The following is an 18267-nucleotide window of genomic DNA, read 5'->3' on the forward strand; positions in this document are numbered from 1 at the left end:
AAAAAAAACAAGCGCAAAAACAGAGGAACTTAGTGGAACTGGAAAAAAACAGAATTTTTAATGCACATCATAAGTGTCTCACATTAGAGAGAGAAAGATGGAGAGTGAGGTGGAGGGCATATACAGTATAGAGAAAGCCACAACATTGTGTGTGGTCACATGAGATCTGTTTGTAAAGGTCATTTCCTCTTCCATGTGTCCTTTTGTCTCTGGCATCCATGTAGTCTTAAATGCTTGAAAGTTTTGTCCAGTGCATATAAAAAGAGACAGTATAGAAAAAGAATGGGCCAGTATGTTGGTTGAATTGCTCTAGAATACAAATAAGCAAAATTTGATTCCATTGTTGTCAGATATTATTGTTTTAATACAGTATGGTATTGAAATATAAGCTTGGCCAACAGTTGTAGAGATATCATTCTTTCCCCATTAAAGTAGATAGGAGCTATACTTACATGGCAAGACTGATGGCCAGTGAGTGGACTGACTTAATGGACATTCATATAAAGCTTCTTTATTTGTTATAAGTTATGTTATGTGCTTTGGCACTAGTTGTTGTTTCTGCAGATACATAGTTTGTCTCCTGTCTGAGATGGTGAAAGATGATTTTTAAATGATGTATATTTAAATTATGTATTTGTGTGTGTTTGTTTGTGTGTGTGTGTGTGTGTGTGTGTGTGTGTGTGTGGGTGTGTGCATGCATGATGTTGGAGAAACAAAGCCCCATTATGATAGGCCTATATGGAGGTTCTTCAGACACCAGCTACAGTTTGCTTTCCAGTAAAAATGACACTTTTTTGGGCCGTACCAGGGCCACTGGGACAAAGTTTGAACCATTGTTTGCTTGTTCTTGATGTCCACATGGTTACACGAGCTGACTGTGACTCTTCTTCTGTCATCCCATCAACTCAAAGTTAATGTGCAAATGCTTTTTTTTTTTAGATAGATAGATAGATAGATAGATAGATAGATAGATAGATAGATAGATAAATAGATAGAAATAAACATACAAATAAAGAACAAACATTATAGACAAGAGTACATACACATTTGACATTTACACAAAAGGCATAGTGTGCATAAAAAGTACCCATTGCACATGCATTCTGTTGCACAGCCATTCACAGAAAGTATCCATTGGACATGTATTGTGTACTGCATAGCATTTTGATGCAAGAGTTGGATGGTGGTTGTTAATTATAAATCTTAAAATGTTTAGAGTGTGGTCACTCTGTCCAGCATTCCCTACCCATTTGTTTGCCCCTCTGTCTCTCTTTTTCAGTCTTTCTCTCTGGGACGGCAAAGCCTCAGTATTGTGTGAGTTTGTTAGGAATGAGCGCTGTCAGCGCAGACTAAACATTGGGCTACCCACTTTAAACCGCATGATCAGCAGTCTGGTTATTTTGTGTAGGTTGTGCATGTGTATTATCTAAACGGTGTATTTTGTTAATAAAGATGTGCACTGAATATTTAAAGAACATATTATTTTCAGCACATACAGCAAACTCTTCCTCTACTAGTGGACATGTGTTTTTGTATGTTTGTATGTGGGTGAAAGCAACACATTCATTGCTATAATTGCTTAGGCTCCCAGTGCTGTCCTCCAGTGGTGGGAGTCAATGCTAATAACACAGTGGCTCTAAAGTCCTGATAGAAATCAAGCCAGTTCATTGAAAACCAGAAATAATGAAAATAATGCATTCATGCAGTGATGTCATTTCCAGTTTTTGTTGTTGTTGGGGACAACTGAGGATAGCAACTGACTTCTAATCCATGTTGCACGCCGAAGATATTAAACAAAATTTTGAAAGACTAAGTTTGCACTATTTTTGAATATTCCAGGAGTATACTAGCTTTTCTAGTATACATCAATTCAGTCAAGGTTCTGAGAATATTAGTAAAAATGCCTCTATTTATCACAAGCCCTTTTGACATTTACTCATGCGCAGGATATGAATTATTGATATCTGTATTTCAATTTTCATTCATTAAAATGCCAATTCTTGATATGAGCAATGGAATTGCTACTATTTTTTTCGGTATCTTGGTTTGCACTAGTAAAAACATTAATTTTTGATATCACAAATTACATTATTACTCCATTGTGGAAATACCCATTCTTGGTATCAAAATATAACTACATTTCTATTTAATATTCAAAATACACATATCAGCTATGTACTTCTTCCCAAAAAGAATTATGATTTTTGAAATATCAGTAATTATATTGTTACTACTTCAAATGTCCATTCCTGATATACATAACTGAATTAGTAAAATTTTAACTTTAGATATCTCTAATTAGTTTTTCACAAGTGGCAATATTAATTTCAGATATCTATTATGTTAATGTAACTAGTAAGAAAGTCTTTAAAGATATCTTTAATTATTCTTCAATTTATTGATATTTGAAATCCATTTTAATTGCTTTTTGCTTTTTTACATTTGATACTATTGTTTTCATTTCACATTATATTATTACCATTACAGTTTTAAGTTAAATATTGAATTGAACAATTAGCAGGGATTTCATAATTTCTAGTATTTGGTTTGTCTCCCTTTTTATTTAATGACAACATACAATCGAGCCGGCATAGACTCAAGTTTGTGCAAAATCTGATGATCCATGTTATCAAGTATGATCTGATAATGTTCCAAAGAGCAACTTGTGTGCTTCAGTGGTAGGAAGGAAATCTGACCTTTTGTACAAAAGAGTTAACATGATCAGTGTCACACATTTGCTTATTTGATCAGTGAACAAGAAAAGTGCAGAATCTTAAAAATGTCCCATTCATTATACGTCATGATGTTTCTTTGTTTTAAATATTTCAAAATCTTGATAGCTGCTGTTTATTTCCAGGTTCAAATTAGATTTTGAATCAAAGATTTTTTAATGTAGTCTCAGACTTTTGGACCCCATTGTATGATTACTAAAGTACTAGAAAAATCTAATTCTAAGAGCTTGTAGTTCTTTTGCTGTGATCTAACTCTCCTCTTGTTGTTTTCTGATAGGATGAGGAGAATGGGAATGAAAAAGGTGAGTACATTTTTTATCAATTTCTCATGGCTTTATGTTTCTGTGTTTCTTCAGTCTGTTCATTTTACCTATATTTTCATCCATGGGTCTTTTTATCTCTCATTGTCTGAAATTAGTTGAGTTAGTTGCAACACGATTTATTGTCACGTTACAAGATCATTATGAGTTGTGTGTCGCATGGCGCCCCCTACAGGTTGAAATTTACATTAACTCACATTCTCAATAGTTGTGAACAGAAAATGTATTACTGTACAGAAAATGTTCTCTCATTTGAGAGTGCATATATGAAAAACCAGGTGGCAGTCACCATACATGCACAGGTGCAAGATGCCCATTTGCATTCAAATCAGTCAGGAAGGATTAAATGAAAGAACGTGGTTGTTGTGATCCATGCGGGTTTGCAAGTTATGTCATATATGAAAATGTTTGTTAAAGGTGAACTGTCTACTTTTTTTTCTTTTTTTAGCATATTTTCTCCCATCACATCTGGGTTAGTAATGGAAGAGGGGGAGAGTGTTCAAGGAACCTACACATAGTTCACGCACACACTATAGCTCCAGATCATGACTGAGATTGAAAACTGCTTGTGTGAAACAGTGATTACTGTTAGGACTGATCATGCTGATTATATAAAACAGATATTGATGTTACAGCTAGCCCTACAGGTCTCAGATCAGTTAATCATTACTGCCTCAACCTGTTTGTTGACTGTTCTGTCTGTACTCATCTTATCATGCCATGCATATTGTTCTGCCATCAGCACATGCAGTACACATTCCACAGCACCAGTCTAAACTTCTGCATGTGTGTGTTTTTTTGCCCAAAACGGTAGGGTTTTTTTTTTTTTCTTCTTTTTTTTTTCTTTTACAAATGATAAAGTGTATTTTTCTGTGGTTGTGAACAGGCTGTGTGTTTCATACAGGGTTGCATCGGAGTTGCCTGGAGCCCATGGACACCATCTTCGTTAAGAATGTGAGGGAGAAAGGCCCCGCCCACCAGGCTGGTTTGTGTACAGGTAAACAAGACAAATCGGTTTGGAATGGAATACTAGAGTAGGCTATTATTGCTTACTGCATACTGTGTACTATTCAGTACACTGGATACTGCATACCGTATAAAAACAAATAGTATTTGAAGCCGTCAGTGTTCCCATGGTCATGGAAAACCTGGAAATATCAAGGAATTTGAATATTGATAATGAATGACAGTTTAAAAAGTCATGGAAATTTCTCTAGCGAATATGAATTTGTTTAGATATGTTCAGCTCTAAAGTTTCCATTGGCAAGAAATTGCTCTTTGCGAATACAATCACTAAGAAATTATTTTTAATAATCCTTACCCAGTACTAAAACCCATGGAAAATCATGGAAATTCACAGTCAAAAGGTACACACGTTTATGTTTCATTCTGCTAGTGGCTTCAATTTATCATTTTGGAAATAAAATGTGTTATTTTGTATTTTGAATCAAATCCAAAATGTCTTAACACTTGGTAGGCTGATCAAATAATAAGCCAAAAAAGCAGATAAAATCAATAAATTAAATTGAGATATTAGCAACAGTTAAAGGTGTCCGTGCTTGTTCAATGCGCAGCAGCACCCCTGCTTTACAGTCACGATGACCATCTTTTGACAGTGCCTCACCCATCAAAGTTTAAGGAGTGGGTAGATGACATGAAGCGTTTTGCTTCTTATGAAGACCAGAACCAGACAACAGTCTAGTGGTAATCAGAATCATCATGGCGCTGCCCAGTGGTTGGTCAAGAAAACTGTGGAAACAATTAAAAGTAGATTTTCATCAAAATATGCAAAAGTAATCAGATTATATTACCTATAAAGTGAAATCTAAAAGATTAGGTTACTAATTACAATTTTAGTTGTATAATTTGTAATCCGTACCAGATTACATTTCAGAAACAATCTACCAAGCACTGTTTACGTCGTACTACAATGTTTCCGATCATGATCCCAACACTTGTCAACATAGGAAATTAATGAAAGCACACATTTTCAATAGTTGGGGCATTTTTGTCACTTAACTTGGCACTTTTTCCTTTATGTGCCCCAATTACTTTGGACTCTGGCCCATACATTATATACATATGCATTATGCACATTCATAAAAAAAATAATAATAATAATTTTAAATTGTTGAATAAATTGTAAAATCATTGAATACGTCTCTTGCCTCCTCTGGAAGACCTCCGTTGGTTGAGTTGATCCTACAACCTAACCCTTATCTGAATCCAAAACAGATCGTCCATCTAAGACAAACAAAGTGAACACATGTATTGAGCCTACTTAATCTGTTTCATTCAAATGGACTGTGCCTCACTCCATGTAAAATATGTATGAATTCATGTTTTTACTGCTTTTATATTAGTGTAAACTTGAGCATGCTCTAAATGTTAGTGTACGTCATGTTTGTGTGTTTGCAGGAGATAGGCTGGTTAAAGTTAATGGAGAGAGTGTGCTGGGTAAGACGTACTCGCAGGTCATTGCACTGATTCAGAACAGGTAAGTTCCTGAAGTCAAATACTATTATTAGTGACAACATAGAATAATCAATTCACAAATACAATCGGTTCATTCACTGGAATTTTGCATCTGTTGAGGTCGCAAAAAAATGTCTATTGCTGTTAAATATAGATGAAATAACCACATTTTTAAGAAGAGATCAAGAGTTCTTGATCTACATCATTGTTTAGATTGTTTAGTTAGAAGTAGTTAAAGGAACAGAGCATAGCTAAAAGCTTGCACATGAGTCTTGTACATGTGAAATTTGTGACATATATCTTACCTGACAGAATGACCTCAGGCAATGTTTACTGTCTGGCCTAGTGATGTGTATGTGCATAGTGACCTTATAAAGGTCAGCTTCATGACTGACCCTAATTTAAAGGTTGTTGTTGAACTCAAATCAAATCACAACCCAAATAACTCAATGTTCTCATATAATATTTAAATCATATAAATGTTACTTCTTCCTTTTGAATATCACCCCTCTTGCTCTCTTTGCAGTGACAGTGTACTGGAACTCTCAATAATGCCAAAGGATGAGGACGTGCTGCAGCTGGTAAGTGTGAATTTGATTTTTGTTTTTTATTTTTTGCCATGTCTTGCCACTTCTCTCACACACACATTTACCTTGCAATATACTGTATGAGGACATACCATAGACTTCTATTGTTTTTATACAAAGCTGATATTAATGACTAAAGACTAACCCTAACCCTAATCCAAACCCTAAACCTACAGTGACCCTAAAAGAAAACTTTATATTAGAATTAAAAAAAAAAAATCCCATAAGGGAACGCGGACGGGTTGGGACGAACAGGTCTAAGCCTGTGTACCCCGCGCATAAAACGAGAGACAAAAGAATGTCTACCGACAGAGACTCCATTGATAAGCGCATGCTCAGCCACTATAGCAGCTGTTGGGCCTCATGTATTCAGATAGAAGACAAAGGCAGGCCTAACACAGTCATAAAACCTAACTCAGGCCCCCACATACCAGGTCATAAATCTTACTGATAAAAACTGCGCCAAAATCAAACAAAGGGAGCCCAAAACAGACAACAAATCCCATGAAGCCTTGCTCACTAAAGGATCGAACTCTCAACTCCTATTGGATGAGTCACACGACAGAACACACCTCAACTATGACATCATCAGGAGTAGAAATACCTCTGAAATGCTTCCGGGATTTGCTTCCAGCAACTTTGCTCGCCAAATGTAGACGTAGCTCATCGCTGCTCTCAGGTGTAGCCTCGTGGCACAAGGAAGTAACATCTGACTTGAAACTGTGGCCATACAATCTCCATCTTGCTGGACGAGTTGAGATTACTCTGTGTTCCACCGAACACTCTAACGGATCCGAAGGAGACTGCCGAGCAATCCGCATCTTCATCCGTTTGCCTGCAGAAGTGAAGAGAGAAAAGATTTCTCTTCCATCTTCAATCAAGTCGACGTTGCTGATTTCTCCGCCGGCCCGCCGAGAATCAGCAGCCGTACGGCCTGCTGACAGAGTGAGGAAACGGCCTCCCGTCATCACCCGAGCCTCGAGGAACCAAGTTGGAGTTAAAGGACGAATGAACACACATTCTGCATCCTCATGCGATTCAAGTAAGAGGTTTACGTCTGGGCAGAGATAGAATATTATAGTGTGTTATTCTTGTGTATCAAGGTTATTGCTTGTACAGTTTACGGACCGCCATGTCCGCTCATTATTAATACTCAGGGTATTAATTATCATGAATTTGATTTGCTGTATTGTAGTCCAACCACATTGGGCTGTTGTGCATTTCCACCATCGCGGGTGAGACCGGCAAACTGAGTTTATCCATTAAAGAATCAAAGACTGCGGGATGGTTTACGAGCCGTCCACCACGTCTCTGAGTGATAAACTAACAGCTGCTTTCTCTCCCATGATCGCGAAATCGGCTTTGGGGCCATCACTTAATTCTCTCTCTCTCTCTCGTACTAACCACACACACACACACACGCGCGCGACCCCTCACAAACATTCTGGCACACATTTTTGGCTAGTAGATAGCTTCGTGATAAAGCTCAGCTCTCCACGAGAGTCACGTCCGCAATTTTGTGCGCATCCCTCCTTACACACACACACACACACACTCTCACACACACACCTTATGTGTTATAGGATTATTTTAGTTTCCATATCTAATCATATCACTGTTTAGTTTGTAGTTGTAAGTCGGAAGTTTATTGACTGCATTGTATTAATTATTAATTGATATTACTGCATAAATAAACTTTGTTATATTACAAAGAGAAGTGTTTTGGTTTGTTTTGTATACACCTGTGTCATACTGACGGGATATCAGTGCTCGGATTCAAGCCTTCATTCATTGTTTTTTTCCCCCGAAAATCGATATTCTTCGGATGTCGATTTTCCTAAGAAAAGAATCTAATATTGAGACTGTTATAATATCTGGTTATTAATCCCTGATTCCAGGGTGGTGCCCCGTCAATGTTAATCCTTATTAATATTCTATTGATTTTTGATAATTGATAATTATCTTTGATGATTGTTGAATTTGAATGATCAATAAGCTAGTGTTAATTTTAATTAATGTTTCATCGATGTTAACAATTAACGATTATCTTTGATAATTATTGATTTAAAGGATTAGAAAAAGCTAACATTGATTCTCATCAATGTTCTATTGATTTTAATAATTAATTGTAAATATTATTGCTAATAACTAAACCCGCTCCTAAACGTAGCGCACTACATTTACTGGAGCCCCATATGAGGTTTTAATGAGTTAGATTCAATTAATTAATTTAAATATTAATTAATAACTAAAGAAATAATTATTAATTATTTCTGATAGTAACACTGATCTAAACAACCAGTAAAGCCCGACACAGCAACATATATTTTAAGCATAGCTGGGGAAACCCCGGCCCTAAAACGCTCTGCAAAAAATTCAGCACTGTAACGACAGGACAGTGAACTGGATTTTCACCTCGCGCTGTACACCAAGAAGCAAAAATGCACCACTTCAACATATAAAGCTACCTAGTTGATGGAGCTCGAGCACTCAGAATGGTATCAACCACAGCAGGAGATAACCCATCATTCAAAAGAGCGCCCCGTTGAGGGGCCATAACCATAACTTCCATAAGTCTGGCCGGGGGTGCCAAATGCTGCCCCATGCCTGAGACAACACGTCTGTTCTGACTGGAATCTCCAAAGGCATTTCCTCCAGGAGAGAGACCAGAGTCGAAAACCAAACTTGAGATGGCCAAAACGGCACCACTAACGGAAGCCGAACCCGATCCTCCCAAACTCTCTGCAGAACTGTGTGCAGCAGAATGAACGGTGGGAACACGTTACGATGTGTTGTCAACCACTGATGTGCCAATGCATCGATGCCCAGCAGTGCCGGGGGTGAGAGGGAAAACCAGAGGGGACAGTGTGGCCCTCTCTGCCAAACCTTCTTCAGATTTGTTCCATAATCTGAGGATTTAATGTCCACTCTCCGGGCATCAAGCACTGTCTGGACAGGAGATCCACCCCCAAATTCAACCGGCCCAGGACATGCACAGCTCATAGAGACAGCACATTGTCCCATGCCCACAGAAGAATGCAATGTGCCAGCCTCAGCATGGCATGAGAATGCACTCCTCCCTGGCGATTTATGTAGGACACCACGTCCTGATGTCCAACTGGATGAGGACATGGCTGCCCTGAATCTTTAATGCCAGCAACATCACAAAAATCTCCAGACAGTTTATATGCCAATATATCCAAACCCCATAGGCTGGATGACCCTCGTATTCAGCGCCCCAAGCCATGGAGGACACATCTGTCATTATAACTTTGCGGCGACATACCTTTCCCAACGGAACGTCCAACATCAAAAGGCAGGTCAGTTTCCCATGGTAACAGAGTTCAGTAGCACTGACATATCACTTAGAAGAGACAGAACACATGCATCTGTGGTTGAAGTCCCTTTATGGAGTTCATGCAGCACTAAAAAAGGTCTCGCATGCAACATGCCCTGGTGAATGACAGCGGAAGATGCGATCATGAGCCCCAAAAGCCTGTGAAATGTTCTTGCAGGGAGAATGCGTCCCACTCTGAACATCGGCAGATACCAGCGGAGTGACAGAACGCGAACTGGAGACAGACGTGCCTGCATTGCCCGCGAATCCAGCTCCACCCCTAGAAACAGAGTATGTTGCCTTGGCAACAGGATACTCTTGTCTAGGTTTACACACAGCCCTAGATTGCTCAAATGGCTGAGAATGACATCTCGGTGTTGGGAAGCCAAAGTCTCCAAGTGGGCTAGCACCAACCAATCATCGAGATAATTCAAAATGCGGATGCCCTGAAGCCTCAAGGGTGTCAAAGCTGCATCCATGCATTTTGTGAAAGTGCGTGGTGCCAGTGCAAGTTCGAACGGAAGGACGCAAAATGATACGCTTTGCCCCGAAAGCGAATCTGAGAAAGCACCTGTGCTTTGGCCCAATCTGAATATGGAAATAAATGTCCTTCAAATCTATTGTCACAAACCAGTCCCTTGGCTACACTTGTGACATTATTTGATTCTGCGTCAGCATTCTGAATTGACATTTCATCAGAGTGGAATTCAAACACCTCAAATCCAGAATGGGACGCAAGCTGCTGTCTTTTTTCGGTACCAGAAAACAATAGCTTTAAAAAACGATTCTCTCTGAAAAGGGCGAATCTCCTCTACTGCCCCTTTTTCTAAGACAGTTGGAATTTCCCGAATCAAAAACGGAGCTTCCCGAACAACCCCATTGAACACCATCGGAGTTCACCTTAACTGAATTATATAACCATGCTTTATCATTCAAAGTACCCAGTTCGAAATGCCCTTCAGCTGCTGCCAAGCCGACAGATGGGCAGACAGAGGGATTAATGCATGTCTCTTTCCTGCAGTGCGACCTGTAACCACTAGATGGCACACTTGCCTTACTTTACTTTTATACTTTTATTGCGGCACAGCAGAGGGAATACTGTGGCTGGTTGAAGGGAATTTGATAATGTTTTTGCCTTTATTGGATCTAGGCATAAAAGGTGAGCGCCCTGGAAAGTATCTACAGTAGGGACACTGACAGAATAAAACTTTTCCCTGGCATTTTGAACAGGGAAAATATATGAACATTGGGGGGAAAGTTTATTTGAGAAAACTGGTTCACCACAACAGCCTCAGCATTTTTTATGGGGGGGACAACGTGTGGTGCATATGTTCACTGTGTGTGCTTGATGGACATAGAATTCTGTTATGCATGTCTCGAGACCCTTGGTTATGGAGACAGAGGCTGAATTCGGAATGTGTTTTTTTATTGTTCACTCCCCAGCGCAAGCTGCAGGGGGAAACTGAACTATATTCTGGCTTTCAGGTGTTTGAGGTGCGAGAAATGGTGAACTCAACCCAGTGCTGTCTGAAAGGCAAACAGGAATGACATGGATATGTTTGTATGGTCCAGTTTCATTCACTGAATGGGGGCTCACCCTTCGTTTCACTGCAAGTCCATCAGGCTTGCTTCTGGTGTCCTGCCGGCCACTTAAAAGGGGCCAGTCCAACATCTAAACAACTATGAGGACACACCTGTGATGGCGGGAATGAACGAGGACCCCAATCCTTCTGAGGAGGTGCAAAACTTGTGTCTGCCGCCTTATGTGGCTCTCTGGTGGGACGTTGTGAAGATACCAAACATGAACACACCGGAGCTGCAGCAGGCTTTTCTCTCTCTCTGTGAGGAAGCATCTGCTGGAACGTGGCAGTCTGCTGTTTTACAGCGCAGAATATTTCCACCACCGACTGGACTGCATCACCAAACAGTCTGGATTGTGACACAGGCGTTCATTAGAATGGCCTTGTCCTTGTCACATATGTCTGTGAACGTAAGCCACAGATGGCATTCCGCCACCACGAGGCGCACCATATTCCAAACAACCACACAAGCAATAATTTTGGTAGCTCTTAGTGCCAAATCAGAAGCTCTGCGCTATTCCATGATGGCCTCAGCATCCAATCCAGCTCCCTCATCTAAATCCCTCATAAAATGGGCCTGGTAGGCTTGAAAAGCCACCAGCATGTGCAAAGCTGAAACCGCCTGGCCTGAAGCCTGCTAGACCTTGCTCAACAAGGGCGATGTAACTCTGCACGGCTTCAAGGGAATAGTAGGCCTCGATTTCCATGTGGTCGCCGAAGAAGGAGAGAGATGGGCAGCCAGCATCTCTTTCATCGCCAGAACCAAAGTATGTCCGTGGTCGGAAGCTCGACACACATTAGAAAATTCTGAGGCCGATTGATTTGTGATTTTGTCTGAGAAAGGTTGATCCCAGGACTTCTAAATCTCATGATGGAGGTCCGGGAAAAAAGGAAGCAGCCTACGAAGCGTAGCTGCGCATTGGCCTGCTAAAAACATTCATCCATGATCGATTTATGATTCTCCGACTGCACTTCATCTGGCCAATCCAGGTGCAATTTTTCCACTGCACATGTAATAACCTCCAGCAATTCCATATAAGTTACCAAAGGTATGGAAATCCGACTGCTAGGAGGCAAGGCTTTGGCCTGGCCGCCGGCGAGATCCTCGGAATCCGACGCTGCCATAGACATGGCGTCCTCATCCTCAGCGCCGAAGGAAAACATTGTGCGGGCCTCAGGGCTAGGACAAAAAATGCCCATTTGTAAACTCCACTGGAGAACGTCTAGCCGAACCCGGGGAGAGTGACAGAGAAAACCGAAGGTCGGCCGGCTGCTCAGCTCCCATCTCCTCAGTGTCTGTGCCAGCCTCCCACGAGTAACATGGCTGCACACAGTGATGCTGGGTGACACGCAGCCTGCACCAGCACGTGGCTTGACCAAATTTATGAAGGAGGCAAGCCTTTCATGGAGTGTCCTGACATTCATTAAATCACACTGTGGGCAATCCGAACCCTCCAATGGCCTCCGTGTGGCAAAACCCCAGACAGGCGATACACATGTCATGGGAATCTTCATTGACGATGAACTGCGTGCACGGAGGTAAGCACTTCTTAAATTCCATCCTGTATTGCCACTCAAAAGGGAGAATAATAATGATCCTCACTTCGACGTGAGTCGTAGGTACAACACGGGCCAGACGTGATCGTGCACTGAAGAACAGAAAATCTGAATTGATGCGACACCAGCCAAAAAATTGGCATGACTGTACAAGGGCTTCAGACCACGTGACACTCAGGGTGTGTCCCAATGCAATTACGCAGCTCGAGTTCCTACAAAAGAGAACCCCCCTACATATACATTCAGAAGCATGTATATAGATCCCACACATCTGAATAGACACAGAAACAGAAGACATTTCTAATTACATAAGTCAGATAATTTTAAGAAGTTATTATAGAGCAATGTGTTACAAAATAGATTGCTACAGCTGCACTGACTTTGACACACCAGCAGTTATTGAAGTGGTCATAAGATTTACAGGCATACACACAAAAACACAGAAACATATGCATTCCTCCCTCAAAGAACACACAACACACAAGCATTCCCACACACATATTGTCTTTCATGCACAAATTACCCAATTGCCCACATGATCAGACATGCAACACATCTCATTTAAGGCAGAGGGAAGCCTTTACACATGTGTGTGTTGCATACACAGACACATTCTGTATACACACTTGAATGAACTCTCTTACTAGAGCACTCAAACTGGGCACATTACCCATAAACCCTCCTAAGAGACCCCACTCTTTCTTACTCCGCAATCCATTCCCCAATTCTTCCTCTCCTTCTCAGTCTGTCTCTCCACGCACCCCTCCTTACACCCGCATCAACTACATTCCAGGGATGACATCATCAGTTATGTGGCCCATCCCACACTTCCACAGGGTGGAGAGACAACGAGATGGTGAGAGAGAGAGAGAGAAAGAGAGAGAGGTCAAGAGCAATGGGTTGGGTAGGGCTGAGCTCACCATAGACAAGAGATATCGAGAATAACAGAAAGAGAGAGGTATGACAACAAGGCGTGAAATTGTCAGAGCGAAAACAAGGACATAAGAGGTATATTTATGAGGTTAAAGAGAATAATATAAAGAACAAGAATAAGAGAGAGAGAGAAAGACACTCTGTACACATTGGGACTTAGGAATGCTGCTTTCGCTCTGTGAGTTTCCATTCTCTGTGTTCATATATTTGTATGTATTAGCAGACTGCATACACTGTGCTGAGTTAGTTGATTTGTTTGTCTTGTCTTGAGTCATACAGCTCTTCCTCAGTGAGCCATGTCTCTGTATTGTTAATACATTTTTAATGTAGCACTCATCCCAAGTTTGTGTCAGTGTGTTTTAAGGTCAGAGTTAATGAGGTTCTGGTGCTTTTGGTCAAGTTGACATCCTCTCTGGAGTCACACAGCAGTCACTGCACAGGTCGTACAAGCTGTTGAGGTTTGGAGTTGCAGTTGCCAAAGCACTGTCTTTTTAAAAATAATGCTATTTGTGATTATTAGCATTTGACTTGTAGCCGGAGGTTTTTAAGCCAGTAGGATAGGCAGGGTTTCCAGGACATGGAAAACCTGAAAATATCAGGGAATTTTGAAATTGTGATTTTATGTCCTGGAAAAAGCATGGAACTTAATAAAATCTTTAAAACAAAGAATAGAGAAGTCATGGAAATTAATATAATCTGAAAAGAATCATGAATAGTCTTATCAATTACTAACGTAAACACATTTTATAGTATGCTCAGCTCTAAAATATTAGAAGATAAAATGTTTTACTATAATATTATATATTCACTAGAAATTGCTTTTTGCATGTACAAATTCTTATACAGTAATCACAAACAACCGGAAAAGTCATAGACATTATTTTTCTAGTTATATAGTTATAATTATTATTGAAATCTTATATAGGAATTAATCTAATCAGCTAGAAATTGCTTTTGATGTAGAAGTTGTCATCCAGTAATCGCAAATGACTGGAAAGATCATGTACATTCATTTGTCAAAGTGTGTGGGAACCCTGTACAGGTGTTTGTGTCTGCACTTGGGGAGTTGTGTAACCTAGTATTATACTGAAACTATCACATGATCAGGCTCTACAATCACTTTTTAACTAATTTTGCCAGAAGTTTTGCACCACATTATGAAACACTTCTCTTTGTTTTGAACTCTGTCTCTCTTTTGCAGGCATACTCCCATGATGCCTACCTTAGAGGGAACAATCCATACACAGGAAAGGCCTATAATCTTCCACCACCGCCTCCTCTCCTCTACTCCCCACGTACAAAATCACAGTCTCCTGTAGGGTACTCCCCCTGCCCAGCCTCCTCACACATGGGCCAAAACCAGCTGGACAACTGGAGCTGCTGGCCCGGCTCCTTCTCTGGTCCCTCTCCACAACTTGACAACCGGACAGTCGCTTCCAGCCCTGTCTGGGCAAGCGAGGGAAGGAACTGTGAACCAGGGGGTGTTTGTCACAGTAACCCTGCACACCGAACTGAAGAGATCCAGTATGGAATGACTGACAGGGAAAAACAGCCAACCGGACAAACTAGAGGACATTCCTTCTCATCCTCTTCCTCCTCAGGAGGGATGATGAGCCCAATGCATCATGCACATTTGCCCAACCAAAATGTGGGTACTGCCATGGGCCACGCTGGAGGACACAAGTGGAGCCCACCGTGGGCTAGCCTTTCTCAGCCAACATCAATACCCCCTTCCAGCCGCAGCGAACACACCCAACAAGCCCTTTCCAACTGGTATTACAGCCAAGTTCCAGGTCATGAGCGAGAGCGGGAGCGATCTAATTGTCACACCATGCACCCACAGCACAGGAGTTTCTCACAGGATCGTCTAGGTGAGCTAGGGAGGGCCAGACGTTCCCAACAAAAAGACTTCCCCCACAGCATGTCACAAGACACATTGTTGCTTTTGCAGCAGCAGAGCACTGCAGCACATACTGCAGAACCCCACTGGAGCCATGGAGACGGGCGGGCTGAGCATGCATATGGACAGCACCCACCTGTAATGGCCTATGAGCGCAAATCCTCTGAAGACCTCCTTGAAAGCCAGTACTGCCACTCAGGATGTTCACTGGAAACTGTAGACCGAGCTGTGGGGATACTCTCACCACGACTGGATAGATCTGCAAGGGTCCAGCATCCGCCAAACAGGACTGAAGGCTATCCGAGGCATGCCGGACCTTTCGGTGCTACGCAAGTCCAGCACATAGAATTACCCTACCAAAGTCAACACCACACACCCCAACACCATCAACAGACACCTCAAAACCTCAAACATACAACAAAACGCATGCACCAACATGCATCTCAGACATCACAACATCAACAGGAAGCTCCACAGACAAGACATTTGCCCTCTTGCCAGAGTATGGATGAAAAGCCGATTGGCTACCGTAGCTACAGCCCCTCTTTTAATCGCAAGACTGGCCGCATCCTGCAGCAAGCCCAGTCATTTAGAGACCCCTCTTATACAGGTCCACACCTCAGCTGGACCTCTACACTCAAGATCAGTCCTCCAGAAGGGCTTCCCCCCTCGGGGACTACTCCCTCCCCGGCCCCACCAACCACCTCCAATACAACTGCCATTCCCACACCCCCTGAAGAACAAGACAGAGCTTATCAACCCACTAATCATGATAGAGTGGCCGGGGGAGCCACAGATGAAGTCCTCTCTCAGACACAGGAAGTTGTTCTTAGGCAAAAGCCACCCACAGGCCGCAGGGGTGTGAACACGCTCCGGCATCCACATTACGCCATAGCCCTTGACTCCAGTGACCCTCTTCTCTTTACCTATGACCCTACTGACCCCCCTGCCAAAGCTGATTGTGCTGTTTCACATCACCACACGAATGGTAACCTACCACCACTGACCATAGACAATGACTCTCTTGCTTCAATTCCATTCATTGGTAAGTCCCTTCTTCTCACTGGCCCTAGTATTGTCCCTTTCCTATCATGTTCTCTTTTTTCTCTATATTCTTGTGTAATTTTTTTTTCCATGTTACAATCATTTTTACCATCCCAGCCTAATATGCAGAGACAACTAGCCATTCATAAATTGATTCCTCTAAAAAGTGTAAACAGTGTGCCACTATCGAAATGTTGCTCTGCTTGTTTGAGTGGCCCATCCAGCCCAAAACAGAAACATTGGCTCAACCAATCATGTGTGTTTAGGATATGACTATCTGTTTGTTTGACCAATGACAGATGGTGGCAGTGTTTGGAAAACCTGTTTGAAAAGTCATTAATTTTACAATTCCAGTTGGTGACTATAGGGGCACAAAAATTTTGCACTTCACCTTTAAGTCTTATCAAGAAACTTTCCATGTGCACATGATAAGATCATATTCATTTGAGGCTTGCTGTTGAATATGTTAGACAAACTTCTGTCTGGTTCTCCTTCTCTTTCTCTCTATTTCCATCATTTGCTCACTCTCTCCGTGGATATTATTTTAACAGGAAAACTGATTAAGTATCCAGACACCATTAAAATAGCCTGATGGGAATGTTAGAGAATGACTAAACTTGGCATAATAACTCTCAACCCCACTTGTCTTACTCTTCATTTCCTCTGTCTGGTGAACCAGTATGAATGTCTATGCATTAGGTAACACTGGAATCTCCCACGGTTAGGCTGACAATATCAATTGTCTGTGACTGAATCAGACTTACTGGATTTAAATTAGTCTTAAATTAGTCTTTGCTCTCCTTCTTTTTCTTCTCATCCGATGTTTTGCCCATTCTGTCCTGTTTCTATTTTACTTGATCTGGAGCAAAAGGATTTGGTAGTTGTTGTGAGAAATTACTGTTTTATGTGATATGTATTAATGAATTTATATAGAGACATTGGTTGATTGGCTGAGGCAGATTTGTTTGTATGTGTGTGTTTGTAACCTAGCCTTACTTTGGGGACATAATTGCTGAAAAATATCCTCAGAAGCTAGCTAAATCTGACTAAATCTCTTCAAAGGGATGTGCTCTAAGCGAAAAGTGGCTTATAAATATACTCTGTATACTGTATATTTTTAATTCAATACATTTTCTTTTAAAGTTAGGGTTAGGTTAGGTTTAGATTAGGTTAAGTCTGTAATAATTATGATTAACATAATTTTAAAAGAACAGAAGTCTTTGGTGAGTCACTATATATAAGAGGTACAGTTGAAGTCAGAAGTTTACATATCCTTAGGCTGAAGTCATTAAAACTAATTTTTTAACCACGCCACAGATTTAATATTAGCAAATTATAGTTTTGGCAAGTCGCTTAGGACATCTACTTGACTCTGCATGACACAAGTAATTTTTCCAACAATTGTTTACAGACAGATTGTTTCACTTTTAATTGACTATATCACAATTCCAGTGGGTCAGACGTTTACATACACTAAGTTAACTGTGCCTTTAAGCAGCTTGGAAAATTCCAGAAAATGATGTCAAGCCTTTAGAAAATTAGCCAATTAGCTTTTGATAGGAGGTATACTGAATTGGAGGTGTACCTATGGATGTATTTAAAGGCCTACCTTCAAACTCAGTGCCTCTTTGCTTGACATCATTGGAAAATCAAAATAAATCAGCCAAGACCTCAGAAAAAACATTGTGGACCTCCACATGTCTGGTTCATTCTTAAGAGCAATTTCCAAATGCCTGAAGGTACCACATTCATCTGTACAAACAATAGTATGCAAGTAGAAACACCATGGAACCACACAGCCA

At 41.0% G+C, this 18267-nt stretch overlaps 1 protein-coding gene across 5 annotated transcripts in view; it reads left to right on the forward strand.

The window, feature by feature from the left end:
• Positions 1-18267, forward strand: part of LOC127450133 (rho GTPase-activating protein 23-like) — a 137845-nt gene that overhangs the window by 89689 nt on the left and 29889 nt on the right. For 3 of the 5 annotated variants that reach the window (XM_051713940.1, XM_051713939.1, XM_051713938.1), the window contains exons 3-7: positions 3010-3034; positions 3957-4049; positions 5471-5549; positions 6054-6108; positions 14723-16466. In XM_051713940.1, coding sequence (XP_051569900.1) covers positions 3010-3034; positions 3957-4049; positions 5471-5549; positions 6054-6108; positions 14723-16466 — 1996 coding nt within the window. Of the gene's footprint in view, positions 1-3009; positions 3035-3956; positions 4050-5470; positions 5550-6053; positions 6109-13539; positions 13700-14722; positions 16467-18267 lie in introns of those variants that run through there. The other 2 variants (XM_051713941.1, XM_051713942.1) reach the window with 2 other exon arrangements.

The sequence above is a fragment of the Myxocyprinus asiaticus genome, chromosome 13, assembly GCF_019703515.2.
Source record: "Myxocyprinus asiaticus isolate MX2 ecotype Aquarium Trade chromosome 13, UBuf_Myxa_2, whole genome shotgun sequence".
NCBI classification, from domain to species: Eukaryota; Metazoa; Chordata; class Actinopteri; order Cypriniformes; family Catostomidae; genus Myxocyprinus; species Myxocyprinus asiaticus.